At 51.8% G+C, this 19,288-nt stretch overlaps 1 protein-coding gene across 1 annotated transcript; it reads right to left on the reverse strand.

Annotated features, from left to right (window-relative positions):
* Window positions 1-1,686: 1,686 nt before the first annotated feature.
* NOL6 (nucleolar protein 6) lies at window positions 1,687-15,188 on the reverse strand. Its single transcript, XM_045882543.2, has 26 exons — window positions 14,826-15,188; window positions 13,549-13,755; window positions 13,348-13,464; window positions 10,950-11,129; window positions 10,208-10,376; window positions 9,851-9,985; window positions 9,606-9,769; window positions 9,399-9,519; window positions 9,120-9,178; window positions 8,939-9,040; window positions 8,620-8,735; window positions 8,272-8,449; window positions 7,542-7,664; window positions 7,220-7,368; window positions 6,989-7,064; window positions 6,603-6,743; window positions 6,344-6,461; window positions 6,104-6,258; window positions 5,837-6,000; window positions 5,359-5,511; window positions 5,041-5,138; window positions 4,152-4,276; window positions 3,939-4,028; window positions 3,321-3,515; window positions 3,103-3,204; window positions 1,687-2,882 (listed from the first exon to the last, which is right to left on the reverse strand). Exons 1-26 carry the CDS (start codon window positions 14,877-14,879, stop codon window positions 2,733-2,735), a joined length of 3,441 nt encoding a protein of 1,146 aa, XP_045738499.1. The 5' UTR covers window positions 14,880-15,188; the 3' UTR covers window positions 1,687-2,732.
* Between the last annotated feature and the right edge of the window lie 4,100 nt (window positions 15,189-19,288).

Consider the following 19,288-nt stretch of genomic DNA (forward strand, 5'->3'; position numbering starts at 1 on the left):
AGAAGCTCTGACGGAACTGGGGAAACCAAAGCCCCAAGGAAAAGGCTTTCTTTAAAGCCTTTAAATCCACAGGAAAAAATCGAGCTTTTGCCTTTTATCTGAGAGCTTTTTCTCCTGACTTGCTCTTCAAAAAGAGAGATTTCCCCTTTTACAGCAACTCAGAACTAGAGGCAAAAATGTGCACACAGACAAATGCATACAGACATGTCCACGCCCCAGAACACAGAGCAGACACATCACTCCATACATCAGACACAGACTCCGACCCCATCCACGTCCACCTGCAAAGTTAAATGCAGAAGCCCACAGAGGCAGATACACCCACCAGGCTATGTAACTTACACCCTTGCTCACACAGTTCCTTCTAGTCTTCTCTTCTTCCCTTCCAATGAAGTTCCAGCTCCTCAGGCCACCCTCCTCACCTACTTCCAAGGTCAACCGGCCTTCTCGCCTACTTCCCCGAGAAGATCTGAGGAAAACAGATTGGAGCTGCAATGTGAGGGATTGAGACTGGGAGCCTGGGCTTCCAGCACTCTCCACACCCCGTCCCCTAAGCTAAGCAAGGAGTGCAGAAAGGATGGCACAGCTTCTTGGGTTTGAGTCCTCTGCCCTCCTCCCTTGCCACATTGTGCACCTGACAAAGCCATTACCATGCCCATTTTCAAGGTGGGAAGGCTGAGCCCAGCAAGGGGAAGTGACCTGCCCGGGGATGCGTGGGGACATAGCAGGGCCAGGGCTCATCTCCTGAGTGGGGACCACTGTCTGCACCTCTCGGAGCCACCTGCTGCAGTTTTACCTGGGGGCAGATTCTGTTCCTTCCCACACTGGGATCACCTAGAACTGGCTTTGTGAAAAGGCCAGAAGCCAAGGACTGAAGCTGACCCATGGATGAAGCAGGACAGTCTGAAACAGGCCAGCACCATCCCTCCTCAGAGCCTAGGGACGGACTGTGGAGAAAAGTAAGTGAGGAGCAGCCAGGGACAACCACAGACCCAAAGTCCGTGAGGGCTGGAACTGCATTTCTTTCCCTGACGATAAAGCCTTGCGGGCTTCCATTTGGAGTCCGTGAATCAACAGCACAGGGAGATGCAGCCCCCAGCTCACGCAGCCCATCAATGTATTCTCTATGCCCATTTCTAATCCCATGACAGTAACAGGTAGGGACCGGCAGAGGTTCACAAAGACTCACAGAATTGGGACAAAAGGAGATCAGGGTCCCCATATGTGGCTTACCGTCTTGAAGATGAAGCCTGACAGCCAGGCAGCCGAGCGCCTGCCTGCTGCTGAACCTGCCCCCTCATTCAGAAGATGAGACGTCAAAGCGCATCCTTCACGGGGCTGGTATTACTATGTGAGCACGCTCCCACACAGAAGATACGGAAAATACCGGAGAGCGCCCCGCATTTGCCAAGCGCTCCATGAACGCCCCCTGCAGCTCTCACCATCCCCACCCTGCCCACTCTAGGAAGTACAAATCATGACTCCCTTTTCCCTAAGGTCTTCTGTGGCCCTGCTTCTCCCATCGGCCCTTCTGTACACACCTCTAGCCTCCGTGAGCACAGCGCTGTCTTTGGTGCCACGAAGGTGCCAAGAAATCTATGTTCAAACATGTCACCTGTCCCCAAAGACCTTACACGTAGGAGACTTGTTTAACACCAGGAGGAAAAGGGAGAAAAGCCAAGAACATGGGGAAATTAAGTGATTTAATTTTAAATCCAAGTTTCGGACAACAGAAGGGTTCACGCCACTGTATGCGACTATGAAGTAAACTGAACAGACAATAATTGCTCGATGTTTCGGCGAGAAAGAGCACCTGAGGCTGGGGGCAGGAGAGGGTTGGAGGAGGAGGCACTGTTTGAGCCAAGTCTGGAAAAACATCAGGATTAGGGGAGACGGGCGGGAGAGGCTGCCGAAGTGGGGTGTGGACCAGGCTAAGAGGAGGTGGCATCCTCCCACCCTGCCCTGGCACAGAGAGCTCCTGGGGAGCGGGCCTGGGGTCCTGCTCCCCTCCGCACGCCTGCTGCAGGGACACAGGGGGGCAGTTTGGGACACGAACGGGCAGGGGCACGGAGCCGGCGGGACTGAGACACTGAGCAGCCAGGGCAGCACTCAGTGCTCTCTGCAGCTCTCCTGGGCTAGAGCAGCTGCTCTCCCCCTCGCCCCTTCACCCAGCCAGCCCCTTCTGTCCTCTGTGCTTTTCCCTGGAAAGCAACAGTACCCTGCTCAAGGCTGGAATTCTGGGACCCTCAGCAAGTACCTCACCTTCTCTGGGCCCTATTTAAAGGCCTGACCCTGCACTGAAGGGCATACCAAGGTCTAGGCACATATCCTGGCAATGGAAAGGAGACAGAGCCTCAGCCCTGGGTACATGTCCTCCTCTCCAAGCTTCGGAAACATCCTAGGAAGACCAAAAGAAGCCCGGGCCAGGGCTGTCAGGTGGATGGATCTCCTGGGTTCATTTAGTTCCCTCTCTGAGCTGGCTCACCCTCCTCTTCTGGGAGTTCAGACAGGCCCAGGGGACTCTGTAGAATACCAGGCCCCCGCCCCAATGCTGAGGTGTCAGACAGAAAACTGGGGCAGGGCTTCCTTGGGGGAACATTTCAGTGTGTTCAGGCCAGCAGGTACTCCACGAAGGATCTGTACGTAGCAAGGGTGGAGGTCATGCCATTGACATCTTACTCCAGAGGCCTGAAGTCCTGCTGTCACCTACAGCCTGCTCCTAGGGCTGGAGATCACACGGTCCACCTCTCACTTCGGGCCTCCACGGCCTGTACCAGGCCCTCACCCAGGACGGCCAAGTCCTCCAGGATCGCTTCCACATTGGGCACCATCACCAGCTCCCCACCTTGAGACATCACCATGCGCCCCTTTGTGTTGGAGGCCTAGGGGAAGCAGAGAAACGTGGGCTGAGGCATCACAAAGGCACACCAGAGACAACACGCAGGGGGCGGAGGGGAGTGGCAGCAGAGGAGACAGACCCGCGGGACACATGCTTCACACCTGACCCACGGTCACTCACAGAGCACGCCCCATACAGACGGGCGTGCCCACATGGAACCGCACGTACACACTTGAACACACGGTTATCACCAGCCAGCACACCTTGAAGGGCTGGGGCTGGAAGCTGCTGGGCTTCCAGAGAACACCGATCACCTCTCCACCATGCTGGTCATAGAAGAAAAGGGCCAGGTCCCCAAAGGCCTCCTAGGAAAGGGCAGGACACAGATAAGACCACAGGGGGACACCTGAGAGTCACCTCCATGGCCCCAGGTTCACCTGGAAGTCCCCTCCCCAGGTGTAGTCAGCCCTTTAGGGCCTACCCTGAGCTGTGCCAGATAGAGCTGAGGAGGGTCATAGCCCAGCACAGGCATCAGGGAAGAGGGCCCCGGCTCGCTGAGCAGGCCACGGCAGAAGGAGGCAGCTGGGGAGTCCACGGCTTGGCGGTGCCGGGGGATGTGGCGGGGAGACAGGCGGATCAGCACATCATACATATCCAAGGGCGGCCGGAACGCTGTCTGAGGAAGGGTAGGGAGGGGTCAGCAGAGCCCACTGGGAGTTGGGAACTGGACCACAAAGCCTTCTACATGCCCACCTCGCTTTCCTCCTTCCCTTTTGTCTGACCTCCCCCACCCCCGGCCCCACTTACGGGCCCAAATGCTCATCTGAAAGTGGGAACACCAAGCCCCAGCTGGGGTCGGCTTCACGCTATCAGGAGGAACACAGGCTAGGAGCGCGAGGGCTAGAGAGAGCCAGGGCCCTGGTTCTCCTGCAGGCTCCCCCACTGTCAGGTACCGTGGGCAGCTCCAATGCCCTCTCTGGATTCAGTCTCGCCAAACCAGGGGACAGAGCGTCCTGTGACAGCCCCTACAGCTCCAGACTTCCAGTGTTCAAAGGCAGAATCCCCAGAACCCCAGAGCCACTCTTGGTCAGGGGCTTACCCTGATGTCCCCAGGGCCCCGGGGATCCATCAGCTGCTTCTCTAGGACAGGCAAGGCCTCAGCTGCCAGGACCACAAGCTGCTGTAGGACCTGGGGGGTACACATACATCAAATAGATCAGACCTAACCATGGGTCTCTCTTAGGCCAGGCTGGGCCTACTTTTTCCTTGGGGGAATAAAAACACAAATTTGGAGGTAGGGATGGGATTGCACCTGGGGCGAGGGTCCATCCTGTGTCCATATAGAGTTTTTACGATCCTGTGGGGTAACGATGACCATGATCGGGAGTTGTGTCCGAGTCGCCAGGAAGCCACTGCGGATCTCCCCCTGCTCCTCCACTGTGAACAAGAGGGGGTCCTGGGTCAGCCTGCTCCTTTCCCCGGACATGCTCTACTGCCCCAGGTCTTCTGGTGGCCCATCACAGGGATTTTTCCGACAGCCCTCCCCCAAAAGACAAAGGCAATGAAAAGGATACCATGTTTGCCTCCACTGGGTGGGGCACTAAACTCCTAAGCTCAGGCCAGAGGCAGAATTTTCCACTGCCTGGCACCCCAGTCTAGTTTCCGGGCTTGCACAAGCTGAGGCCTGCCCCTGACCCCCTCCCACCCTATGCTCCCACACACCTGGGGAATTAGGAAGCTGACACCCTCCTCTCTGCTGGGACCAGGAGCTCCTCATGTTACAACTGGAAATCATCACCCCCACTCCCTAAGAGGTCTGGGCATCTACTCTAATCTGGGCCCTTCCCTGCTCCCCACAAGACTTCTCACCTGGTGTTCAGGGTCCCCCTTCTACTCTCCTCTCCCCTTCACAGCCCCCACCAGGTAGCCTGCTTACCACCCCTAGTCCATCCTGTTTCTGATCGTCATGTGAGCAAACCATAGCTCTACAGCCTCAGAACTCGCTAAAGCCTTCAACTGGGCCTCCTCCTCCTCGTAATTCCCCACCCCAAGGCCGGCGGGGTCAGGCACAAATATCTGTGAGGAGGAAGGCGCACACACACAAACACCTTGCAGACTGACAGGGAAAACCCCATGTGCCCCACTCTGCACTCCACAAACCGTCGATCCTGCGGGAGTCGGACCCCAGTCCTACCACTTACCAGTGAGCTCGTTGTTGAGGTTGACAATAAGGGGGTTGTTCTTCCAATCAAAGGTTGACACCAAAAAAAGAAACCGAAGGAAGCCCACCTGTGGGGAGCTGAGAAGAAAGAGTGAGCAAAGAGTCTGGGCCCAACCACACATCCCAGGGCTTACCCCATGGTCTAGACACCCTAGACCCCTCGGCAGGGATTGTCTCAGAACCCTTTCCATCACCTGTTTCAGCTACCCTCTCCCATTTGGACTGAAGGTACAGCCTAAGGGATGAAAACTGGCCCCAAGGGGAACTTTCTGGCTAGGGAAAAGATGGAGGGAATCACCTGGGAGGGGTGAAGGGTTCAGGGTGCAGGAAAAGAGCAGCAACCAGCAGGTCCAGGCTCTCATCAGTGAACCCCTCACCCAGAAGCTGGGCGCGCACCCACCGCTTGGCCAGCCGTGCTACACCTGAGAAGGCCGGGTGCTGCTGCTGGAGCCTGTGGAGGGGGAAGGGTGTAGTGGCAATGAGCCTCAGGCCCTGAGGGCCCAAGAACAGTATTTCAGCTCCACCACCACCATCGACCCAGCCTTTACCCAAAGTTACCCTCTGTGCTAACACATTCTATACAGGATCTCACGTATCCCTGACTAACGCCAACAGGTTGGTCCTATGAAATTCCCATTTTAGAGATGAGAAATAAGGTCCTGCCCAGAAGGACATAGCCAGTGAAGCGGCCGGGCGAGGGTTCTAGAATTTGTCTGACTCCATAACTCATATCCCCATTACACCATGTGGCCTCCCAGAGAGACAGGTGATCATACCCATGCAAGGCACTGGTGAGCAGGGGCAAGTGCCTCGTGTCCCTCTCCAGGCGGAGGGAGGCAGGTGTGTCCCTCAAGGAGATCATCCCCTCAGGGCTCCGCATTTCCCTCAGGATCTGGGGCTCCCGCTGACAGGCCACACGAACCCGGAACACGAACCCATCCTGTTGAAAGAGGGTGTGAGGTGGGAGATACGGGTCAGCCTGGAGCACGCTCACACCCCAGCTCCTCCCTCCCTGGGGAATCCCGACCCTGCCCCAGCCTAACCTTGAGGACGTCCGTGTGCGTGGCTGTGGCTCGACACTGCAGCCCATGCTGTTGTGTTAGCAGCTCCGCCAGGCGCAGCTGAAAGGCAGCTCGGACCCGCCGTATGGCCTCAGCGTCCTGTGGCCACTGACCACTGCCCTCCAGGTGACATACCACTAGGAAGAAAAGTAAGAGGTCTCAAGACTGTGGGCTGGAGTGGGAAAGGTTCCTCTCATCCCTCCCAAGAAAGAGGCGCCTCACCGGTCATGGGCTCCACGTACGCTGGACAGGGCTTGTCGGGCCGGGGTAATAGCGAGGCCCGCTCTCGAAACTGCTCGTAGAAGGAATAGGCTGGCCGGACTGGGGTAGGTGGGAACACCTATGGAAGAAGCAGGGCTGAGGAAGGGGCCTCGGACTGGGAGAGAGTGAACACAGGAATTGGAAGGGGGAATACTGGGTGGGCGGGGAGGAGGCGAGGGGTCACCAAGCAGAAAGGGCTCCCTGTCCCCTTGCACCTCACCTCAGTGTAGCGCAGCACTGGGTGAGCTCCCTGCACCGCAGACACAGTCAGCGGGAGACCTTCCAGCCCCCACAGCAGGCGGCTGAGGTCATCATAGCAACGCACGGCTGCTGCCAGGGCCTCCTCACCTGTGTTGGAGGTCTGAGAAGGAGAACACAGTCAGGAGACCAGGACCCTACAGAACCCCCCCACCCCAACCCCACCACCACCGCCTGGGATTTTGCCGCAGCTCAGGCTGCCGTAGAGCCAGCACCCCCTCTGCTGGACGCTATGGGAAGTGCAGTCTGGCTGAGGTTGCACGTGCTCTCCCCCCACTACCTGATTCCACCACCCAGGCTACTCTGCAACCCCTGGCCTTGACCCCAGCCCTGACGCATGACCCTTACCTCTTTTGGGCTTTGGATCAATGCGTCCAGAAGGCCCCCCACATAGTGGACACAGGTATCTGGGATGTTGGCATGGCTGGGAAAGGGGGACAGCACAAAGTCAGTGTGGGCATTGAGCCTATTGGAGTAAGCTACTGGACATTAGCTGCTCAGCCCAAAGCCCGGGCCAGACCCTCCTAAAAGGCTCCCCAGTCCATGGCTGCTTCCTAGCAACCAGATGCTAACACTCACAGTGCCAAAAGGTGAGTGACCACCTGGTGGGGAATAAGGCGCTTCTGGGCCATAGAGGCTGCCTCCCAGACCACAGCTTCCCTAATGGCTCCATCCTGGAAACGCCGAAGCTCTGAGCGAGATCCCCAGAACTGGCGGAAGTCAGCAGCCTGAGAAAAGGCAATGGGTGGTAGAAGAAATCAACAAAGATGGGCTCTGTCAAAAATCCCTGACAGGCTGCGATCCAAGTGGCATGAGGATAATCCACACCACTTCTGCCAGTACCCAGCGTGGACTTCCCAAGACAGGGCCAAATCATCCCCCAGACTCCAGGGCTCCTCACCTCAGGCTGGTTGGCCTCTGGACCCAGTTCGAGGACACTGGTCAGCCCCTCAGGCCGGAGGAGCAATCCCAGCGTCAGGGTCCCAGAGTCTCTGTGCTTCGGTGGATCTTGGCTGATGTCCCACTACAGGGTTTAAAAAAGCTGAACTCAACCCAAGAATGCCCCAGCTTCGTCTAGAAACCCACTTTCCAACTAGGTGGAAAGATCTAGGGGCGCCGGGGTGGCTCAGTCAGTTAAGTGTCTGCCTTCGGCTCAGGTCGTGATCCCGGGGTCCTGGGATCAAGCCCCACATCAGGCTCCTTGCTCAGTGAGGAGCCTGCTTCTCCCTCTGCCTCTGCCCCTCCCCCTGCTCGCACACGCACACTCTCTCTCTCTAGTGGATAAAATCTTTTTTTTTTTCCTTTTTAAGATTTTATTTATTTATTTGACGGAGACAGAGACAGCAAAAGCAGGAACACAAGCAGGGGGAGTGGGCGAGGGAGAAGCAGGCTTCCCGATGAGCAGGGAGCCTGATGTGGGACTCGATCCCAGGACGCTGAGATCATGACCTGAGCCAAAGGCAAATGCTTAACAACTGAGCCACCCAGGCGCCCCTAATGGATAAAATCTTTTAAAAAAATTTAAAAAAAAGAAAGATCTAGCTAGAAGAATGGTGTGTCTTTTGTATCCCCTGGGACCCTGGATCTAGTCCCCCTTAAGCCCACAAACTCCCCAACCCACAGCGCCTCACCTCTGACACTGGGGGCCGAGAGTGGGCCAGCAGGTGCAGGCGGGACCCCAGACCCTGCTCCAAGAGGGTGGTCAAGGAGCCCAAAGCAGCTGAAACATAGTCCCCACCAAGATCCTGCAGCTCTGGCCACAGCTTTAGCCGGTGACATGCTGCCTGTAGGCGACTCAGTGGATGGAGACTAGAGGGGCACAGAGGGACAAAGAGACAGAATGAGGTGCTGCTGACCCCAAAGACCACCTCCCACCCCAAAATGAGGAAGATCTGAACACCGACCTGAGCACCTCTGCCCCATCACTGTAGCCCCAGGGAAAAGGACCCACTGACATAGCCTGCCAGCCCTAAACTTACTGCAAGACGTGGTCAAAAGCCCGGATCATGGGTTTGGGAGTCATCAACAGAAGCTGGAATCCGTCATCAGCTCTACCGTCCAGCAATGCCATAGACAGCCGTGCCTCATGCTGTACCTGCGGCCACAAGATAAACAGGGAACTCACATGTGAGACTATCACCACTATACCCCTCCCTTCATTGACCTGAGGGCTCAGACCAAGAGACATGCCTGACCTAAGCTCTTTGGAGAGGAGTTGCTGGGGCTCTGGGACTGGCAGAAGGGACAGAATCTGGACTGGGACATCAGGGGTACCCAGGAGTGGGGGACAATTGGTACCTGGTGGTAAGTAGAGGCAGTAACATCAGCACAGAGGTTGAGATAGCCTGAGGAGTCCAGGAAGACAACAGGGAAGGCCTGGTGGAAGTCAGCCAGGGCCGGCTGGCACAGAGAGAAGCCAGTCAGGGTTGGGGCCTTACCTTCAAGCCTCCTTGCCCAGTCCCAGCCCTGCCCCACTCACCAAGGAGGGATCTGAGCTGAGACATAAGCTGATCCCGTTGACTGTCAAATCTGTGGTGGCTGAAGTGAGCCAGAGAAGGTGGGTGTGTCAGAAGGTATCCTTTCCCAGGGGACCCAGCCCTAATGACACTCTCCCTCTGGTCAGGTGGCTGCAACTGCCTGCCTCTAAAATTCAGTTTGCTCAATTGTCTGATGGCAAGAAACTGAATGATCCCTGATAGGATGAGAGGATTCACAGGAAGAGTGGAACCCTTGGCCTTTCTGGGTCTAGCCACCTTACCCAGAAACTGCAACACACTCCTCAGGACCTGGTAGCCGCTCATAGTGGTGTGGATCTTGCGTGTGGACACAAGGAAAACAACCAGCATGGAGACAAGGAACCCACTGAACCCTCCCAGGCCCTGAAAAAGAGATGGAGAAAGAGGTCCAAGTTCAGGCCCAGCCCGCCACTCAGTGAGGCAGGGAAGCTCGGCCACTCCCAACTCACCTTGTCCAGTTCCCGCTGCCGCAGCCAGACCTTCAGAAGTGCCACACCATCCCTCAGCCCCAAGGCTGAACCCAGGACAGTAGACAGCAGCTGCACGTGGGACTCAAGGGTCACGTCCTGCAGGACCCATGTGTTATAGTGGGGGGTGGGAGGCTCTGGGCTACCTGTGGGAGAGGGGAAGCCATGGGAGGAGAAATCCCAACATCTTTCCCTTCAGCTCCACCTGGATACCACTGCCTGCTTACCATCCCCTGGGGGACTCTGCCCTCGGTACCAGGCAGAGCGCACATTGTTCTTAGATGGCAACAAGCGACACGGACGGAAGAAGTCAGGTGGAGGGCACGGATGCAGACGTACGGTGACCAGGCGCTCATCCTTCCCTGGGGGGAGACAGGGAGTGCTGAGATCCTGCCAGGTGGGCCCCTGGACCACTCTCCTCCTCCGTGAGGGCCCACGTCCTCCCACCTTAGAATCTGAGGTCCTTATACCTTCCACTTCAAACTTGAGGCCCAAACTCCTCACCTTGGACTTGAGGTCCCCACACCTCCCCCACTAGATCTGTCACCCCAGACTGTGCCTTCAGCCCAGTGTGTGCCTCTCACCATGTGGCCGAAGCAGCAGTGAGGGTTTCAGGTGGCAGCCCCTGGTGTAGGAGAAGCGAATACAGCCGAAGAAGGGGTCTTGGCCCAGGTGGTGAGCCAAGTGGGCCAGGTAGAGAGCACGCTTGCGGAAGTAGCGCTGGTTCAACCCATCCTTGTCCTGTAGGATCTCCTGGTGAGGGTCAGAAGAAGGGAGAGACAACCAGGCACATAAGTGCTTGTTGTTAGAGAACTTAGGGGCCAGGATGAAGCCAACGTGCAACACAGTTTAGAAACCTCAGGGATCTTTGCTGGCCAGAGTGTCTGAACCAGGACTAACAACAATATAGTTAGTTCTCAGATGAGGAAGGCAAAGTTCAAACGGCAGCAACTGACCCAAGGGCACATTTAAGCTGCCCTCAAGAAGACAGCAGAAGAGCAAATTTTGTTTCTTTGTTTGTTTGTTGTTGTCATTAAAGATTTTATTTATTTATTGGAGAGAGAGAGTGCGCACAAACAGGGGGGAGAGGGAGAAGCAGGCTCCCCACTAAGCCAGGAGCCCAACGTGGGGCTTGATCCCAGGACCCTGGGATTATGACTGAGCTGAAGGCAGATTCTTCACCAACTGAGCCACCCAGGCACCCCTGCTCTTTTGATTTCCAGTTCAGATTTCAACCCTCTGGCAAGTGACAGGTGGGAAAGAGGGACCCAGGAATTTGTAGGTGGTGAAGGAACAGGACCTCATTCCCCAAATACTGGACCTCACCCTGGGCATGGTCACTGCCATGTCCACGTTGATGTCCGGCCGGACGCAGGTACCCAGAAGGTAGCTGCCCACAACAGTGACCTGGGCTGGTGGCAGGAAGTGGAAACAGCCCTTCACGGTATAGGGCACTTGGTGGAGGGGTACTCGAACCCCAGCTGGGAGCCAGGTCTGGTCAGTCAGCTGTGGGGAAAGAGACAGTGATACACAGTAATCTGATTGTCTTCCTGATGTGTCCTCCTTGATGTCTAGTAGACATCTCAAATTAAACACATCAACACATTTGAAAACAAACTCCTGCTTTCTGTAAACATGTCCCCCTCATTAAGGCAACTTCACACTAGTTGCTCAAGCCCAAAACATTCAAATCACCTTGACTCATCTCTGTTAAGAACACCCATTTCACCTTCAAGAGCATCCAGACACTGACCACTTCTTTACTTCTCCATCCTAGTCTGAGATGCCACCACTTTCCAGATGATCACCACATAATAGGTTTCTAACTAGTCTCCCTGATTTTACCTTTATCCCCCTCCATTCTACTTTCTTTTTTTTTTTTTTTTTTTGAAGATTTTATTTATTTGTCAGAGAGAAAGCATGAGCACAAGCGGGGGAGTGGCGGGCAGAGGGAGAATCAGGCTCCCTGCTGAACAAGGAGCCCGATGCGGGGCTCGATCCCAGGACCCTGGGATCAGGACCTGAGCTGAAGGCAGACGCTTAATGGACTGAGCCACCCAGGTGCCCCTCCATTCTACTTTCAACACAACAGTCTGAGTGAACGTTTTTTGGGTTTTTTTTCCCTAGGCAAAGCCCTCCACTCGAGACCTTTGTTTCAAACTTTATTCCCAGGCTTCTTCAGCTTAATTAGCTGCAAAGAATGAATTATGTATAAGCAAAAACTGAAAAGAGCTGCAGTGTCCAAGGGGCTTGGGCTTAAAAATATTAGAGATCTAGATTTAATCAGATCCATGAACAAAATTTTTAAAAGCAGTCATAATATAAAATAGCAGCTCCCAGTAACTTCTTCAAGTTTTATCTTCTTCAGAAGTTGACTCAATTCAGTTTGCTTCATTCTTGGAAGCTTCATCAAAATTCTCCACAAGATCTGGAACTTCATCATCATCCTCTCCAGTAGCAGGTGGTGCTTTTCCATCCACACATTGTTTGGGCAGAGCTTCAGCCAGTCTTCTTCAACTAGTCAGACTGTCTGCACCAAGTTGGTTTAAGATACTGGGTGGCATTTCTGTCAGCTGCTTTGTCCCAGCGTGGCCTGGAATGGTGGAAGTGTTCACTGCCAGCGATGCCTGAATTTTGGGGGTGTTAAAGTGGATCACTGGTCCTTGGTTTGTGAACATATTCACTTCTTCAATACCACAGATATTGTTTACCCCTAACTTCTTTAAGGAGAACTGAAGTTTCTTATCATCTGCTGTAGCTGTTCTATGAAACACCTTCTTCTTCCGGTGAGCAGTTCCTTTCCCACCAATGCACACTTGTGCTGGCAGTTTGTCGAGTTTCTCCTGGTTCATGATAGTTTCTTTCATCTTGTTGGAGCAGAAATGGGACCGAGAGGGGGAATAGGGCTGGTGCTCAGGGAGTCTCGGGCGGACCAGCTGAGATTAGGTGCACACACGCGGGGACGCAAGATGGCAGCTAGAGCTGAATGAACGTTTTTAAAATGAAGTTAGATCACATCACTGCTTTACCAAAAAATGTCCCATCCGTGGTTTCTCATTTCACACAGAGCAACAGCCAAAGTCCTTGTTTCAGTGTACAAGGCCCTGCATGAAATGCCTCCTTCCTCCATTGCCTTTTTGCCTTTCTGAACGCATCTCCTATTTTCTCCTCATTCAATCCAAGGAACATGCCAGACTTACTCCTGCCTTTGAGCCTTTGGTGTTGGCTATTTCCCCTTCCTGGCATGCTCTTCCTCCCTTAGATATCTATATGGCTGACTCACGTCCTTCAAATCTTCACCCTAATGTCACTTCAATGAGGCCTACCTCAACCATCCTATTTAAAATTGCAAACCACTCCCATTCTCTGATATCCCCACAATCCCCTTACCTTGCCCTTTCTCTTTTGCCCATGGTGCTTACCACTTTCTAACACTGCCACACAGTTTACCTGCCACGGTTATTTTCTACTATCCATAAGCCCAGCACTAGAAAATAGACCGCTTTGTTCACTGACGTATCCTAAGAATACAACTACTGCAAGGAACATAAGTGTTTGCTGAACAAACGAACACATGGTTGACTATACTTCCAGTTGAGCCTCCTGGCAGTGAAAATGAGCTCCCTAGCACCCCACCCCCTCTGGAGAAGTGCAGGCCCTGTTTCAGATGCCCAAACTGAGGACCTCTCCGGGGCTTTCCATTTCTTCACACTACCTGCCTTACCTCTGTCTTAGAAGTTGAAGGCACCTTCAGGACCCGCTGGTTGACCTCCCGTAGGAAAGCATCGATCCGCTCCTTCTTCTTCTCTGGTAGCCTCACTTCCTTTAGTAGCTCCTCTACCTGAAAGAAAAGACAGGGAAGAGTCCTTCAGCCTCAGGGTCCAGGCCCACCCCTCTAACTGAAGCCCCAGCCACCCAATAGTACCTGTAAACGAAGCAAGCTGGAGTGGAAGAGACTCTCAGTCTCCCGAAGGCGAGTCAGCTCCTCATTGGTAGGCTCCTTATACAGTTCTGCCCGGCTAAGCTTCACTGGCTGCAGGAAGCCCTCCACTGGAGACCCAGCCAAGGCATGCTTCTTTGAGGACTCCTTCTTTCCCTCCTTGCCTATGCCTTCCAGAGCTAGTTCCATCACCTGTGGCCAGTGAGGAGAGCAGCCACTGTGAGGTCACAGATGTCTAGCATCCACTGCCTGAAGTGCCACCATGATAGGATGTGGGCAAAAGCTTCACAGGCTCCTTTTCACTCTTTTGAATGGGAGTCAGACTGTAAAACTCAGGATTATCATTACTTAGAAGAACATTACTGAGCTCTAGGCTGAAAACTCCTTGAGTTGAGGCCTCCTTGTCTATGTGACAGCACTAGCATGGAGCCCTGCCTGGAGTTGGGGGTAGGGTTAGTTGTTCACTGAGCCCTGACCTAAGCAATGCTTGAGCTCCTTGTATTTCCGCTATATGCATCAGGGAGCTTCCTCTTTTTCTGGGTTACTCCTGGGAATCTGCAAATGCCGTCTCCACTCTTGCTCTATCCAAATCCTGCCAGGCTCTACCCCTGTCAGGAAGCCCTGACTATAGACTACATCAGTATAAGTGGTCAGTGTTGGAAAGAACTAGGACCTACTGCCTCTGTAAAATATACCCAGTAAATCATCCAATCCTCAGTAATCCCGGCAGAAAATGTACACTTGAAGGGAATTCCCTGAGCTCAAGATTACACACTTAATATACCTATTCTGTAAGCAGGCTTCACACCCTGGTCTGCAGGATCCCAAACCTTCTCCCCTACAGCCCTGGGCCCCGCCCCCACTCCACGGTCCTACAGGGGTGAGAGCCCTACTGAAGGGTTCCAGAAGCACCACCATGTGCCCTCTGTTACAGCGGCGAGGACAGAACCGGGCACAAGAAGTTAGATCTCGCACAATGACAACGAGGAAGACCTGGTTAGGAAAATGACCTGGTTAGGTCTCCTCAACTTCCAGGTGCACAGCTCTCGAAGGAGTAAGCTCAATAAGCTTTACTGCTTCTATCCAAATAACGCCAGGTTCCATGTCCCCTGAGTGTCTCGGTGCCCTAGACTGGAAACGTGGTGGAATAAGGTAAGGCTCTTCCAGAAGGGACCGCCTTCGCGCCCCTCGCCGGCGAGCTGCCAGTCTCTGCCACCTCTGGCACGTGGAAAGCCCTCTTTCCTCCCAGACAGCTCACCCACCTCTGGCTCCCCAGCAGCTCCGCGATTCTGCGCTCCCGCAGGCGCCGGCCCCATAACTCTGGGGCCAGGTCTTGCTCCAGCACTTCCGATTCAAAGCCCAAGTTCTCGGCACAACTTCTTCCCACGTCGGCAAAGGGCCAAAGCCCTCCGCAGAATAACCGAAACCTGGCAACAGAATTGCCAGAGGTTTGCGGTAAACTCCCCGCACCGCGTGGGGACAAGCCTCGTGCCGCAGGACTCCGCCCAGTTCCAGAGCCATTGGGTGAGTGCCCGAAGAATCGCTGGCCATTGGCATCTGTTACTCCCCAAGACCGCCCATCATGGGGGAGGGGCCAACCTGGGTTCTCCCATTTACGGTCTCTTTGCGACGCCACACCGGAAGCCTGTCTGCAGCTTCGCGGTCGCTTTCTTTTCCTCACTTCCGCAGCTTGCGTCGAAAGGAGGAGGGCGGAGCTAGTTTGGCACTCGACACTGTTGATGTACACCAGTGATTCCTATCCTTTTTTTCATCTACTACATTTTATCAAATAAACAGTTTAGTCAGTTCTATCTTAAAAATATGTCTTAAATTTATTCATTCTTCTCTGTCTTTAGTGCCAAATTTGGTCCAAATCACATCATCTTGTGCCTAGATTATAATTGGTTCTCTTCAGTTTATTAAAATTTTCCAAATCTACCAAAACATTGTATTAATAATATAGTGAACTCCTTCACCTATCCATCATAACTTAGTGTTTGTCTTGGGCGCCTGGCTCAGTTGGTTAAGCATCTGCCTTCCCCTCAGGTCATGATCTCAGGGTCCTGGGATCTAGTCCCACATGGGGTTCCCTGCTCAGCGGGGAGTCTGCTTTTCCCTCTCTCTCTTCCCCTCCGCCTGCTTGTGCGCTCTCTGTTGCGCGCGCTCTCTCAAATAAATAAAATCTTAAGTTTAAAAAAAAAATGTTTGCTTTTGTCAAATTTGTCTTTATGCATTTACATACTATTTTGCAAAACCACGGGAGAATTAGTTGCACACATCCCTGAATACTTTCGCATATATGTAATAAGAACAAGGGCTGATCATAGTCCAATTATAAAATTCAGGAAATTTAAGCTTGATTCAGTACTATTCAAATTTTGCTGATTATCCAAAAAGTACCCTTTACATAGTAGCATTTTATTTCCTGATGCAACATCATGCATCAGTTTGGTTGTCATGTTTCTTTTCTCTCTCTTAATCTAAGAACATTTGTGAGCTCTCCTTTTTTGGTCTTTCATGATAACATTTTTTTTAAAGATTTTATTGATTTATTGATTTATTTCACAGAGAGCTAGCCAGAGCAGGAACACAAGCAGGGGGAGTGGGAGAGGGAGAAGCAGGCTTCCCGCCCAGCAGGGAGCCCCATGTGGGGCTCGATCCCAGGATGCTGGGATCATGACCTGAGCCGAAGGCAGACGCTTAACGACTGAGCCACCCAGGTGCCCCTCATGACATTTTTGAAGAGTATAGGACAGTTTCATTCAATAGTTTTTTTGTACAGTATGTGTATATATGCATATATGTAGTTATAAGTGTATATACAATATACATATGTAAAAATTACAGACACACATGCATATAGAATTACATCTATGCATATAATTACATAAGCATATGATTACATATATATAATTACATATATACATATAGAAAATTACATAACGGTACAGCTTGAATATTCATATACCAAACATACCCATGTAACCAGCTCCCAGAAAAGAAACAACATTTCCTGAACCTTTAGAATTTCCCCTCACTCTACCATCTAGTCATTATGTCAACAGTAACTCCTATCCTGACTTCTAATAGCACAGATTAATTTATTAATTTATGCAATAGTTTGTAAAGGAATTTTTCAGTGGTCTTCAATCCCTTTCCACATGGTTGCCAGAATGAGTGTTCCAAAACTATCATTCTACCATGTCACTCTCCTCTTAAAAATTCATCAGTGCCCCCCCGGCACCTGGGTCGCTTCAGTTGGTTAAAAGTCCGACTCAGTCTCAGCTTGGGTCTTGATCTCAGGGTCCTGAATTCAATCCCCATGTTGCAGGATTTTTTTCTCCACCGGTGCCCTTGGTTTTTGGTCACACCTCTTTGAAGAATGAAGAGATAAACCAGACAGAGTGGTGGGCAGCAAAGCAAGGTTTATCGAGTGATAGCAAAGTGACAGTACAAAGCTCCCAAGGAGGGAAGGGACCCCAAAGGGTTGCCACTGGAATCTCTAAGTCTAGGGGTTTTTATGGACTTGTTGGCGGGCTGTTTTAATCTGATTAACCCTCCCTGTGCCTGTCATCCAATCAGGTTTTTGTCCTATGGGAAAGGGTGGAGGTCTCCTTCCAGGGTGGGTGTAAAATCCTCTTATGGGTAGTTTCCTCTTAGGTCCCCGCCTGCCTGCCTTCCAACTATCCTTCATCACCGGTGTTGGGCTCCATGCCCAGCATGGAGCCTGCTTAAAACAAAAAACAAAAAACAGGGGCACCTGGGTGGCTCAGTCAGTTAAGCGTCTGCCTTCAGCTCAGGTCGTGATCCCAGGGTCCTGGGATAGAGCCCGGCATCAGGTTCCTTGCTCAGCAGGAGGCCTGCTTCTCCCTCTCCCTCTGCCTGCCACTCCCCCTGCTTATGCTCTCTCTCTCTGTCAAATAAATAAATAAAATCTTAAAAAACAAAACAAAAAAACAAAAAACAAAACATCAGCAGTGGCTCCCAATTATACTTAGGATGAGATATGAGTTTTTATAAAGCCTCAATCAGTATGGTCCTTTACTGCCTATGCCATCCTTTTTCTTTCTTTTTTTTTTTATTAAAGATTTTTATTTATTTATTTGAGACAGAGAGAATGAGATACAGAGAGCATGAGAGGGAGGAGGGTCAGAGGGAGAAGCAGACTCCCTGCCAAGCAGGGAGCCCGATGCGGGACTTGATCTCGGGACTCCAGGATCATGACCTGAGCCGAAGGCAGTCGCTTAACCAACTGAGCCACCCAGGCGCTCTCCTTTTTCTTTTTTAAGATTTATTTATTTATTTGAGAGAGAGAGAGAGAGAGCAGGGGGAGGGGCAAAGGGATAGGGAGACAAGCAGGCTCCCATCTGAGCAGGGAGCCCTACTGGGGCTCAGGGCTCGATCCCAGGACCCCGAGATCACGACCTGAGCCAAAATCAAGAGTCAGATGCTCAACTGACTGAGCCGCCCAGGCGCCCCATCCATTTTCTTGATATACTCCACACCTTGCTCACTTAGCTTCAGCAAAATCAGCCTTCTTTCAATTCCCTGGTTATAGCAAGTTCTTTCCCATCTCAGAAACTTGAGCCAAGCTGTTTGCTCTGCTTGGAATGCTTTTCCTTGACTTTTTCTCTTTTTCAACCTTCAGTTCTCAGGATTAAGTATCACCTATTTAGTTAGGCTTTCCCTGACCATCCAATCTGAAATATGTTTTCCCTTATCCAATGATCCCATTTATTTTCTTTTTTTAAAATAGGTTTTTGTTTTGTTTTGTTTTGTTTTTTTTAAAGATTTTATTTATTTATTTGACAGAGACAGAGACAGCGAGAGCAGGAACACAAGTAGGGGGAGTGGGAGAGGGAGAAGCAGGCTTCCCGCTGAGCCAGGAGCCCGATGTGGGACTCGATCCCAGGACCCTGGGATCCTGACCTGAGCCGAAGGCAGTCGCTTAACCAACTGAGCCACCCAGGCACCCCTAAAATAGGTTTTGATTGTTTATCAGTTGTCTCTTTGTCCTTGACTGTAAATTCATGAGAACAAGGACCAGGTCTACATAGCCAATGCCTAGCACACTGTAAATACTCAATAAATGTTTACTGAATGAATGAATGAATGAATGTAACTACTGTGAACCTTCCAGTCTTGTCTCTTACCGTTGTTTCTGTCAAATTTTATGACCCAGCCATATTGAACTACTTGGAGTTTCCTTACTTATCCTGCTTTTTTGTTCTGGGCCTTTGAACTTGCTGCCCTTTTTGCTCAGTGTTTTGATTCTCCCCCACCCCCACCCCCACCCAACTTTATTGAGATATAATTGTTGGATAACCTTAAGTTTAAGGTATACAATGTGATAATTTGTTACATGTATATGTTGCAAAATCATTACCACAGTAAGGTTAGTTAACACATTTAACACATCTTTCACCTCACATAATTACTATTTATTGTTGTTGTTATGGTAAGAACATTTAAGGTCTATTCTTTTAGCAATTTTCAAGTACACAATACAGTATTGTTAACTATAGTCACCATGCTGTACATTGGATCCCCAGAACTTATTCCTCTTATAACTGGAAGTTTGTATCCTGTAACCAAAATCTCCTCATTTCTCCTACCTTTACCTCCTGGCAGCCACAGTCTACTCTGTTTCTACAAGTTTGGCTTTTTTAGATTCCACATATAAGTGAGATCATACAGCATTTGTCTTTATCTGACTTATTTCACT

Source organism: Mirounga angustirostris, unplaced genomic scaffold (assembly GCF_029215605.1).
Source record: "Mirounga angustirostris isolate CCGP_5_RB_7025 unplaced genomic scaffold, mMirAng1.0.hap1 SCAF_15, whole genome shotgun sequence".
Lineage (NCBI taxonomy): Eukaryota > Metazoa > Chordata > Mammalia > Carnivora > Phocidae > Mirounga > Mirounga angustirostris.

Excerpts from the sequence above, each read along its gene's own strand:
- NOL6 (XM_045882543.2), bottom strand. The coding sequence starts at position 14,879 with ATGGGGCCGGCGCCTGCGGGAGCGCAGAATCGCGGAGCTGCTGGGGAG. Across the intron at positions 8,736-8,938 it reads CTGCCTCTACTTACCACCAG|GTACAGCATGAGGCACGGCT; the intron begins GTACCAATTGTC and ends TTGTGGCCGCAG. Across the intron at positions 7,369-7,541 it reads CAGAGGCCAACCAGCCTGAG|GCTGCTGACTTCCGCCAGTT; the intron begins GTGAGGAGCCCT and ends GCCTTTTCTCAG.